This window comes from Centruroides sculpturatus, unplaced genomic scaffold, assembly GCF_000671375.1.
Source record: "Centruroides sculpturatus isolate CEXI.00-Female unplaced genomic scaffold, Cexi_2.0 scaffold1283, whole genome shotgun sequence".
Classification (NCBI taxonomy): domain Eukaryota; kingdom Metazoa; phylum Arthropoda; class Arachnida; order Scorpiones; family Buthidae; genus Centruroides; species Centruroides sculpturatus.
In genome coordinates, this window is record NW_019385479.1 from 11532 (window position 1) to 24187 (window position 12656).

Sequence of the window (12656 nt, forward strand, 5' to 3'; positions counted from 1 at the left end):
GTTTACAATTTACAATACAATTTACAGTTTACAATACAAGTGCATTTTACAAATACAATACAAGTACAGTTTACAATACAATACAATACAATACAATTATTCTTGACTATTCATAACTCTGTTTCAGAGGAACAGAGTTATGAATAGTCAAGAATAATTGTATTGATACTTAATAGGAAAATACAGTGTTTACTTATTTATATCTGTTTAATTAAAAAATGAAAATATAAACTATAATAAAATAAACAAAAACATTCCCCATTCATAATAATGTTTTTGGCTATATTTGGGTGTATTCGTAGATAATTTCTTTAGTAAATTCAATATTTCCGTAGAACGTTTACGATATGGCGCGGGTAATTCGTGCATTGTATTAGAAGTAAAATTAATTTAGTGTCGTTTACATATTTAAAAATGTCAGAATATCATCTAGAAATAGATGGAATCGACATTAAATTTCCTCATGTCCCGTATGAAGTTCAAAAAATTTATATGTCGAAAGTGATAGAATGTTTACAAAAGGTAAGCACCACTTTCATAGAAAAGATGAAGATGGAATCGAAAATCAAAAATCCCTTTTTAATTAATATTACGGGTAAAACAATAACATTACAATATTACAAAGAATGAGTGACGTTCAGACATGGCCATAGTTTTGACTTGAAAAGTTTGTTCATCACATATACAGTGTTAGCTTTTGAACCAGCACTAAAACCAGCAGTTTAATTGTAAAGTCATAGAATGATTAATTGATCAGACAGATATTTGACTAAATAATAATGCTAATCTAATTGTGAGAAACGTCTCTAATTTTATGATCATGTTAATTGTAGACGAGGCCCACCAGTGGCAAAGTGGTTCCGTTCACTGAACACTGGGAGTTTGGTCGTGGGTTTGCGCCTAGCCGGGACGGGCTGGCCATGTGGAGTTTTCCGGGTTTTCTCAACATCTGTAATGCCTAAAGAGGGGCCGGTTACCCTTAAAAAGACCTTCTGGAAGGCATCCCCCCGGCGGATCACCCGAGTGTTGCGTTGCCATAACTTAACAAACAGACATAACTGTAGATGAAGTGATGTCATGCTCAGTGTCTGTATGTTTTTTTACAAAAATATAGTACCAAAAATAGAAATTGGCAGTTACTTATTATTGAATATACAGACATTTTTCTGAATGGTGTTATTGTGCAAGAAATAAGCAGACATTAAAACATACAGGCCTATTAGTTCAATTACTCAGAACTGGGTATATGTTAATAAACACTGCACAAATAACAAATATCACCAATAATGTTTCTTGCTGGATCTTGATTATTTGTACAGTATTTATTATATATAAGTTTTGGTAAATGCATGCCTTTTTTCTCCACGTAAAAAATAAATCATTCAATGAAATTTTTTAGTATTTTATTAATTAATAATCTCATTATAAATTATCTAGGCAAGTGTTGTTATCTATTGAATGAACATTTATAAAATGACAAAACTGAACAAGTTTTTGAAGTTTGCTTGAGTTTTCAATGACTGATGCACTTATATGATATCCAGTAAGCCTTGCTAATTGTAATATCATGTAAGGTTCTATTTCTTCAACCTATATTTTCTTTTGTTTTGTTGGTATTATTTTCTTACTGAAGAATTTATATATCAGATTCTCGTATTCATGACTAATGCCTTGCACATGATTATCAGTCTGCATTAAATAAAAATCATGTTTGAGATCATAGCGTTATAATTTTTATTTATTGACATATTGATTGCCATGCCACACGTCTGATGATCTGTTTTGGTTTGAGGCATGCTTGTCATATTTAAGTGATGCTTAAATTTTATTTTAGACATGTCATTAAAATCTACCATATTTTCATGTAACTAAGAAAGAGTGCACTTATATGTGAAAATCACTTATTTTCACATTTTTGAAGCATGTTCTAATTTGCAAGAGCACTGCAGTGTTGTGTCATTGTAAATTAAATGTAAATGTACTAATGTAACTAGGCCTATTTAGTGACATCTCTGTGGTAACTTCTTCTTTGGCCTTAGTTCTGGTTAACGGCGGGGTCGGCACACCTGGATTTTATTTTGAATCTCCATTTGGCCCGACCATGGTCCTGGTCTGGGTGTAGGCCCACGGCTCATGGTCATGGGCCGTGGGCCTACACCCAGACCACGGCTCATGGTCATGGGCCGAGGCAGCGTTGGCATGTCCAGCCAACGCTGCCTCGGGTGGGACCCAGCAAATTTAGGCCCATGTGAATGATGGAGTCGGCATGAGCATGGATCACATGGCCATAGAGGCATAGGTGCCACTCACACGCTTTTTCACTGATCTCAGCAACGCCATACCGGGCTCTGATGTCAATGTTGGGTACTTGGTTAAGTCTAGTAAGGCCACTCACCCAACGCAACATTCTGTTTCCATAGTAGCAAGTCAGCAATATACAACTTGTGATAACCATTATTAAAAATAAAAACCTAAAAAAAGCTTTTGATACTATAAAAGTTTCTAAAAATAGTGTGAATTTTTTAATTTTTTGGCTGTTATAGGCTTATATAACAAGGGAAAATATGGTGATCAGTCAAAAAATACCTGTTGAGATTTTCACATTTTTGGACTTGAGAATTTGAAATGTTGAAAAATAAAAATTTGGTGGTTTTTTATGTATGTACAGATATTTGTATGGGGGTGCACAGTTTTATTTACTCACTTTGAACTGTAATAAGTGTTGTTACTTTTGAAATTTTTCAGGGTGGTTTGTGTATTGGGGGATCTAATGCTATTAAGTTTTGATGGTTGAAAGTTGAGGAGTGGGGAGATAGAGGGAGTCATGTGTTTTATTTTGAGTATATCTCATATATTGTGTCCAAATCACCCATTAAAAATTACACAAATTTCCTCTTTGAAATGCAAATGGAATTTGACCCAAATAAAATGGCACAAGAATTCCAGAAATGGAGTTTTTTTCATTTTGTGTTGGTGCTGGTTTTATGCAAAATAAAGTATTTTTGAGCATTTTTACCTGAAGGCTTCATAAATATTTATTTCCTGAGATAAAGCAAACCACTCTTTGGTTGTTTTGATTAGCACCAAGCTTTGTAGAATTGATTCTTCCAATTCCTGAGACATAAATCATCTCTCTTCTCTTCGTAGACTGAATATTGTAACAAGGATATACTACTCAAAAACCTTATAAATTGCAACCAAATTTATTATCAATTTCATACAAAATTCATATTTCAAATCTTTTCTGTTATCATTGTATGTTGAAGTAGGCAGAACCAGTAGCGTAGTGTAGTGGGGGTGGCACTTTTTAGGGCGCGGCAAAATTTCACAATAAATAATAATAATATCTTGTAAGAATTTGAACCATTTTATTTCATATTTTCGTGCCGATTGAAATGAGCACGGAATACCATTTGTACAGTCCGGGAATCGACTCGCCTCCGGGGATATTGTGCGCAACCTGTCAACCTTTTTTTTTTTTTTTTTTGTACGATTCATTCACAATCATATCATATACACCTCCAATATCCAATAGAGCTGGGTTAATTCCGTTTTATATGAATTTGATGTTGGACGAGTCACTTAGATTTTACAAATACGTGAGCCGTTCACAGCCCAGCATACGTAATTGTAAAATCTAAGTGACTCGTCCAACATCAAATTCATATAACACGGAATTATCAAGTGTTATAGGGGGGTCTACTGTATATATACACCTTCAATATCTAATAGAGCTAGATCACTTGCGTTATTCCTATCCAAGTCTCCTTAGTCGCTAACTGTAACTGATTTAGAACCAGCATGCACTGCAAATTATTCTTCGCATTGCAAAATGACATATGCATGCGTCAGGAATTTCTGTTCAAACAAACCTCACCTGCCATCCGGGTCAGCGATTTTAACTTAAAAAAGTGGCAACACTAGCACGGAATTTTTCATTACTTATTCAGTGACGAAACTGAATTTTAGTCTTTTAAATTGAAATACCTAAATAAGGGGGGGCGAAATTTTCCTCCACCCCGGGCGGCTGACAACCACGCTACGCCACTGGGCAGAACAGTATTATTTAAATTCTATTATCATACAATCTATTCATTATGCTTCTTTATTATATTTGTTATAATAAATGGTACAAGCCTACCCACCAACTCACACAAATATTAACAAATCATGGGAGATTTTATTCATACCTTTCAAGATTCAAGGGCACATCAAACTCAAGATGTCTTATATGTGATTGCAACGACAGCAGCGATCATTATATTTATACATGCCCTATGCTAGAAAATGAAAGATTGATTTTAAAACTGTTACTTGAGTCTCATGATCTCCATTGGCCACCTCCCACCTTAGAACGTCTCTTTGATCACAAAGATACCTTCGATGCCTTTGTACAACTCGTTAACATGTATTTTGTAAGGACCAGTGTACCAGCTTATTCTGGCCATTAATGGCCAACTGTTGGTTAGTAAAAATATAAATTACCCTAATATAATTATTTCGTGATTGTACTTGTAGTCTGCATTTTCTTTTGGAAGGTTTAGCATTGATACCATGGGTTCTCTATCGGCGTTTTGTCTATTTTATTTCTTTTATTATTATATATTTTACATGTTTTGTTGTATTCTCGTTAACACACTTACCCTAGTTATACTTATGTGCCCTACTCTTTTTATAATACTTGATTGGCCGTACTTGTGAAATATTTGCTTAAGGAATCTGGTTTTGACTTTGTATTACTATGCCCAAAAATATGTCACGTCATTGACGAAAGACTTCAATAAACAACCAACGTATGTGATCATAGGACATCATAGATGCTGTACAACTGTGTTGAAACTCTATACAGTGTCCTTCATCGATAGGTCTAATGCACTGGTTCTTCCCTAAATAATATATGATGTTATGTATTTGTGCTCAGAAATGTGTCTCATCAATGATAAGAGACTTCAATAAATAATCAAAGTATCCATACATTGAACGTCATAGATGATGTACAACTGTGTTGAAACCTTATTTAGCGTCTTCCTTCGGCTGGTCTACTGTTCTGGCTGGACTACTACTCTGGTATAATTCCACAAACGTTGTGCAACAGTGATATTCGAGAAGAATTTGTCTGCTACATATGTGAATTAAGTGCATCTACTGGCATTGTGATTCTGTATCGGCGTTTGCTTCTCATGCATACATAAGAGGCAAATTTTGTGGATAACAGTGGTGTGCCTGGAGCTGTACCATGGCAATAAGAATCACACAAGATATACCTGGAGCTATGCTAGCAGCAAGATTTATAAGGAAGAGCAAAGGCGTTGGACAACTAATTCTGGAAAATCGTTGACAGAGGACTATATTCTAATAAGATCTGTATAAGTCTCCTGGTCTGGATTGTGCAGGAGTTTCACTTCAGCAAAAAAAAAAAAAAAAAACTTTTATCTAGACTGACTCTACTACTGCGTCTTTATTAGGGAGTGGAAAAGCGAAAACCTCTGCTGAAACAGAATTGCCGCGTAAGATAACAAAACATATGTTCCTCGTGTAACTATATAATGTTATGACTCTGTCACATTTCCAGCAACTTTTATGTTTTAAATTTATTTTTATCTATTAATACTTATTAATGTTTTGCACGCGTGTATAACCTCATATATATAATTGTACACGCGTTAATTAATTTTATTTACGTTAATAATTAGTTATCGAAATCTTCAGTGTAAACTATGTAATTTCCTGTATATACCCGGTAATACTTAGTGGCACCGGGATATGCCATATGGCATATTGATCAATAAATATCTGTATCTGTATCTGTATCTGTATTTGTTATATCCTTTTTCATTTTCATCAATAATGACAGTAAAATCAAAATATTGATCAACTTTGAAAAACATTGAAGATGTCCTGCATCCTGTAATATCAATTGAGCCAAGATGCTTATTATTTGATTTTTTTAACATAATTTTTTATTACTCTTTATGCAATAAAAAAATTTATTTAAAAAAATTTAAAGGAATGCTTTTTATTTACATAAATGCACTAAAGGTTAAAAAGTAATTTTTTTTTCTCAGCTTTCACAGTATTCTTGGTGTTATGTGACCAAAAATAGAAGCATGGAGACTCGTGTATAGAAATATTCTTAGTTACACTGTCTAACAATTTTTATGGGCTTTCCATGTCCACCCCCACACTTATTTTCGGTTGCATAATATCAAGAATACTGTGAAGCTGAAAAAATTTTATTTTCTGACCTTTTAGTGCATTTATGTGAATAAAAAGCATTTTTTAAAAATAATTTTTATTTTTATTATTATTTTTTTTTAGTTTTATATATGGAACACTGAATTATTGAAATTCTTCTTGGTTTAATATTTAATTGAGAAGTGAATGAAAATTGAGTTACAAGATTTCATGTAGACATGACTGACAACACTGAAAAGTGGCATAGCTATGTGTAGTGTTAAGTTCAATATACAACTAAACAGAATTGTCATATGTGTCAGGTGTGTTTATGTAATCATATGTTTAAGAATGTGGGGTGAGATTTTCCCGCCTAGAGAGGGAGAAATTGTGCACTTCCCTTTGGTCTGTCGAGTAAGTGCTGACCAGAATGTAGCTGTGTGTGACTGGTAAGGAACCAGTGTTGTGCTTATTAATTAATTATCAGGTGCCAGAGTGTTGCACACTTGTGGAGAAAATAAATTTCAAATACATTTTTGTTATGTTATAAAGAATTTGTGTACTGTGAACTGTATTAGAATGTGTAAACTGGAACATTTAAAACATGTAGTACCATCTGTTATCCAATTTTATTTACAAATTTTAATTATTCACTAATTTTTTGCTAATTGCTAAAATTGTTTACAAACTAAAAAAGTGTGTCATCAGGAATACATGTGTATGCAAAGTTTCAGCTAGATGAGAAATTGGGAATGATTGTTACACCAGATGTAGAGTGTATAAACAATATATTAAAGTAATTGTCATTAACATCATTATTGTTGATTTTACTAAGAAAGATGCACATAACCTCTACAGTATTCAACAACATGAGCTTGAGAGTTAATTGCTTAACTCTTATGAACTGTGGAGAATTAACATGCATTAAAATTTACTTGACTTGTAAGTAGTTCTTTGAGAGTCATTGTACAGAAAAGGTGAATTACTGAAAAGTTACCAGCTTTCATGATACAAGGCATCATCCATTAATTATGTTAACAGTTTAAAGGGGAGGTCACATAAAGTATATCATTGTATACAGTGATGGAGGGGTTGAGGCATTGTCTATGTGGATTTTTTAGTGGTATATGAATTTGTCCCTAAGTCTACTTACTAGTCATGTGACTAAACTATTAGAAAGTGTTTGCAGAACTTTTTTAAGTCATTTCTTAAATGTCAGAGAGGCGTCCATGAACTATTGTAATTGTAATTAAAGGAAGAGGGTTTGACAAAGGTATATTATTGTAATACACAATCCTCACAAACAGGGCTGTGGAGTCGCGTAAAAATCTACCGACTCCAACTCCGACTCCAACTTTTCCTTACCATCCGACTCCGACTCCGTTTCATATACATAACAAGTTGGTAAGTAAAAAGGGAGTTGGAGTCGGCGGATTTTTTGACGACTCCGACTCCGACTCCGACTCCGTTTCATATACATAACAAGTTGGTAAGTAAAAAGGGAGTCAGAGTCGGCGGATTTTTTGACGACTCCGACTCTGACTCCGGCCAAAACTCCACGACTCTGACTCCGGCCAAAACTCCATGACTCCGACTCTGACTCTGGCCAAAACTCCACGACTCCGACTCTGACTCTGGCCAAAACTCCACGACTCCGACTCTGACTCTGGCCAAAACTCCACGACTCCGACTCCACAGCCCTGCTCACAAAGCATTTTGATATGCTGAGATTATTTATTTCAATAAACTAACATTTTCAACCTATTCTATAGGACATCTTGAAGTTTACATAATTAATTAAGATACTTTGTGAGGATTAATTAAGTCTCTGCTGACTGTAATGTTATAGTTGGTATATTATTGTGTACAACAGAGAGAGAGAGAGAGAGAGAGAAAAGTTAAAAAGTGACTGAAAAACTATACATATAATTAATGGACAACCCCAAGTTTAATTAAATAGGAGTGTTTAATAATATCAATTAAAATGTAAATTGACATGCAGAAAATGGGAGGCAACTAAAAATGAATTGACAGATGAGCTGCACCTGCTTTTAAATTTACTTTAAAACATGGAGTTTGTGAGTTATTTGCAGGAAGTTATGGAAATAAAATTATAATTAATTTGTATATGTTTTATTGAAATAATATTTATATATTAGTTATTTATGTAGTGGATAACTATGTTTTCCATCACTACTATTATGCATCATAGCTTTACAAAACTTACAATAACTGTTTGCTTCTTCAGTATTACAAAATTTTCTAATAACCTAAGTGCTTTTAGATGCTTCTTGTCCATCTTCAGAAACAAACCAAAACTTTTAATGTTCCAAAATTCTTGAATGCACTTCTACTTCAAACACCTCATCCTCATTTTTATATTGAAGAACATAGTGGTTCCAATTTGAATTTAAAAAATTAATCAAGGTATTGAAATAGTAATGGCATTTGGTGGAATTTGGAACATCAAAAGTTTCATTTTAACTATGAGGACAGATGACAAGCATCCAAAAGTGCTTAGGTTACAGATTATAAAAATTTTGTACCGTAATATTCCAGAAGAAGCAGATAGTTATTATGATAACCATGTTATGTTTTATGAAAAATTATTAGTTATATGAAAAGATGATTAAATTTTTAAATATAAATATTAACTATTGTATATTTATGTAGGGTGTGAATGGTTTATTGGAAAGCCCAACTGGTACAGGTAAAACATTATCATTGTTGTGCTCTAGCTTAGCATGGTTGAAGCACAGACAAGCTACCTTGGAGCAAGCAGCATTTATGCCAAGTAGTGATGCCAGAGATATTCTGAATATATCACATTTATTTAATACAGAAAACACAGCTACAGTTGGAAGGAATGGGCCAAATTTTGCATGTATGATCCTTAATTGGTTTTAATTTACAATAATTTTTATATATTCTATAATTTCATTTGTTCAATTTGTCAGTTTTACCCAAAATCATATACAGTTCAAGAACTCATTCTCAACTCTCACAAGTTGTTCAGGAATTAAAGAGATCATCATATAACAAGTAAGTTTTGTGAAATATATTCATTAACTTGTTATTTTCGTGTAATTGATATTTACATTTTCTCTTTTTGTTTACATAATTTGATATTTACATTTTGTTTTATTTACTTTTTATTTCAAAATAATGGATTCTATTGTACTATAATAGAAGGTTGTTAAGTCGGAGATATAAAATTTAATATCTTTGGATAATCTTTGGATAATTTAATCATTTATTTTCTGATGCAATAATTCTTTTAGACTCAGGTTATAAATAGTGACTTTATGAAATTTACTGTGTTTACTTGTATAATCTGTGTATTTTTTTTTTTCAAAAACTTGTGACAGAATTTGCAGTTTATTTCAAACAAATTTGATGATGTAACTGGTGAAGCCAAGGGTGTTTCCAGTTACTAAGCATTTTGCTTATTTTCCTAGTGATAAGTTTCATTTATAAACTGGATGACTTTGCTTAATAACATGGTTGTCTACAGTTATTTTATTTAATATTGCTTGTAACTATTCAAGCAATATTAAATAAAGTAAAATATCTAAAAATGTGAGGGAGATAATAGTAAGGGCTTATCACGCCGGTGATAATAGGCACAAACACTTAGGAATCAAAATAGAACATTTAATAAAAACAAAAAGGGGGTTTACAGTAAAATTGACTACATAAGTATGAAAACAAAAAACCAAAATGCATTTCGGACTATTGGAAATAGTCCATCTTCAGTTGGTATTAATTTAAAGGGGTTAATATACTTAAAACTATACAAGATAAAGATAAACACACTGCTATAACAGTATGAGCAGTAAACATCATCAAAGGAGACATGTGTAAAAAATCTTCATAATATTGCAAGATGGTGAGATGTACAGAATACTGATATAAACAGTTATAAGTTAGCGCAATAATAGGTTAACAGTTATGAAACATTGTTATACAGACAAATTATATATACATACCAAAACAGTAAGATGACGGAGTTGAAGGTGGCATTACAACAAGGTGCAGAGCGGTTACATAGGAGGTGTGGTACAGACAACACATTTGTAGATATTTTATTTAATTTAAGGGCTAAAAGCAATTTTTTGTAATAATTTTATTACAAGCAATATTATTAAGTGTTTTGGAGCAACTAATTTTGTGAAAATGAGGATCAATAAAGTAAGTTAAATATACAACTAGAACAGACAGTAAATAATCTTTATACAACATTCTTAGTTTAAGCTGATAGTCAATTATAAGTTTTTCGTCTTTGATTCAAATTAAACAACAAAAAGTTTTACTTTCATTTAATTAGTAGATTAATTATAAAATGTATTACTATAATTTGCAGATGAGGTAGCTGTATTGGATATACAAATAATTTGTTATTTTTTCCTTGGTGTTTTTATCTTTTAATACCATGAGAATACTCTCAGATTAACTTGCCATCTCATATTAAATTTACTAATTAGGAATAAATTAGTTAATTTAAAATATTTTGGAGGAAGAAATTGATTCAACATATGGCTTGAACCCATAGCTTCTACTTATAATGTAGATACATTTCAATTATGGTATTCAGACCTTTGTCCAATCTTCACTTCCAGACTGATTAATTTAGAAGTGATTCCCAAACATTTCTAAGCCCTTGGTTCCATAAATTTATACCCAACACCCCTAATCCATTTTCCCTTGTGTGAGAATATTCTTAGAAAAACTTTTCTATGAACATCACACTGTACATTGTTCTCTACATCTGGAAACTATTAAATACAATGTTTCTTCTTACCCACTTTAATTAACAAAGGTTCTCAGAGACCCCAACCCTGGTGTATGGTTACCATTCAGTACCCTGCCTCCATCACCCCCTGCTGTCCACTTGCTTCTTTTCACCTCCCTAGATTTACTCACTGTCTACACTTGCAGCATGGATGGGGCAGAAAAGTCAGGACCACTCAAAGCTATTTCCTAGCATGAGTGAGTGTAAAAGAGATTTAGCAGTAGAAGCTTAAGGGGAAGAATAAAGTGAGATAGGATATTTGATGAGTCTATGAGCGCTTCATTGTATTTATTGAATCAATCAGGATACAAGGTACAAGAGATTGTGTTACAGGTTAATATGAACAGTGTTACAAAGTCTTCGCGATGTAGTAGTACATAAACAAGAGAAGAACAAATTATCGCTATATTTATATGTAATTAATGCCTGTGTGATAATTTGTTCTTCTCTTGTTTAACCAAAGATCGGTGTGAAATCCAACCCTTGAATTCAGTAGTACATAGTAAAACTGACATATCTATAACTGTAGGCAGTAAAATAAAATAAACAGATGTCCAACACAGTTATGTACAGGGTCTTTATAATTAAAGTTCCACTTTGAAATGGCTGTAAAAGGAAAACTACTGGACAAAATGTTATGAAACTTGGTAACAGTTTACAGAAAGTCATGGGGTACTTATTTTTCACAAAAAAAAAAAAAGTTCAAAAACTCACCATCAGCAGCAAATGATGCTGTATGCAATATTGTTAAACAAAATAAGACATGAAGACATCAGTTGAAAATATTTTTAATCATTTGTAAAACATGTTACAAAGCATATTCAATGTGGCGTCCACCATTTTCTGAAAGCAAGTTAAATTGCATTACTGTGTTCTCAACAGTAGCTCTTAGCATATCAGGAGTAATGTTACGGACATCGCATTTTTCAATTCCACCAAATTGTTTATTTTCATTCAATGTCTTCATGTCTTGTTTTTAGTTTAACAATATTGCATACAGTGCCATTCCCCACTAGTGGTGAGTGTTTGAACTATTTTTTGGGGGAAATAAATCCCATGACTTCCTGTAAATTATTACAAAGTTTCATAACATTTTGTTCAGTAGTTTTTCTTTTATGCCCATTTCAAAATGGAACTTTAATTATAAAGACCCTGTACAATAAAGTTATATGGACATTGAAGACGAACTTGTACATGGACTTAACACAGATGACATTCATACTGTGCTATGAGACAGGAGACAAGTGGCATGAACACAGATATATACACTCCTGTATATGACTGTCCCCTTTAAACATAAATGTACATGCACAGATAGAATTGGTGATCTGCATAGCTGGGTTACCTTAGGCTGCCACACATTAGGTGAAAAGTTCATGCCAGAAGTACTAAATACAGTTGTCCCTCGATAATCCGACAGGTATGGGACCAAAAGTGTCCGGATTACCGAAAATAATTACATATTTCGCATTGTTTTGCTAGCAGTAACTTACAATATTCTCTACTCCAACTGTTCAAACAGAACTGCTCACATAAAACACACGAAATGTGTGTCATCGTGTAAAAATTGGATGGGGAGATTCACATCGCGACATGCTTCTGTGCAAGCAGACACGTAACGGGGACGGGTACCTTGACGGGAGGTGCGTCGGACTACTGAGCATGTCGGATTAAAAAACGTCGGACTATA

The 12656-nt window shown here is 33.1% G+C and overlaps 1 protein-coding gene across 4 annotated transcripts in view; it reads left to right on the plus strand.

Annotated features, from left to right (window-relative positions):
* Positions 1 to 333: 333 nt before the first annotated feature.
* Positions 334 to 12656, plus strand: part of LOC111639355 (regulator of telomere elongation helicase 1 homolog) — a 50817-nt gene continuing 38494 nt past the window's right edge. For all 4 annotated transcript variants that reach the window (XR_002759052.1, XM_023385223.1, XM_023385224.1 and 1 more), the window contains exons 1-3: positions 334 to 522; positions 8848 to 9058; positions 9132 to 9216. Coding sequence is in view for 3 of the 4 variants with exons in the window: in XM_023385223.1 (XP_023240991.1) it covers positions 415 to 522; positions 8848 to 9058; positions 9132 to 9216 (404 nt within the window). In the remaining variant the exon portion in view is untranslated. The remainder of the gene's footprint in view (positions 523 to 8847; positions 9059 to 9131; positions 9217 to 12656) is intronic.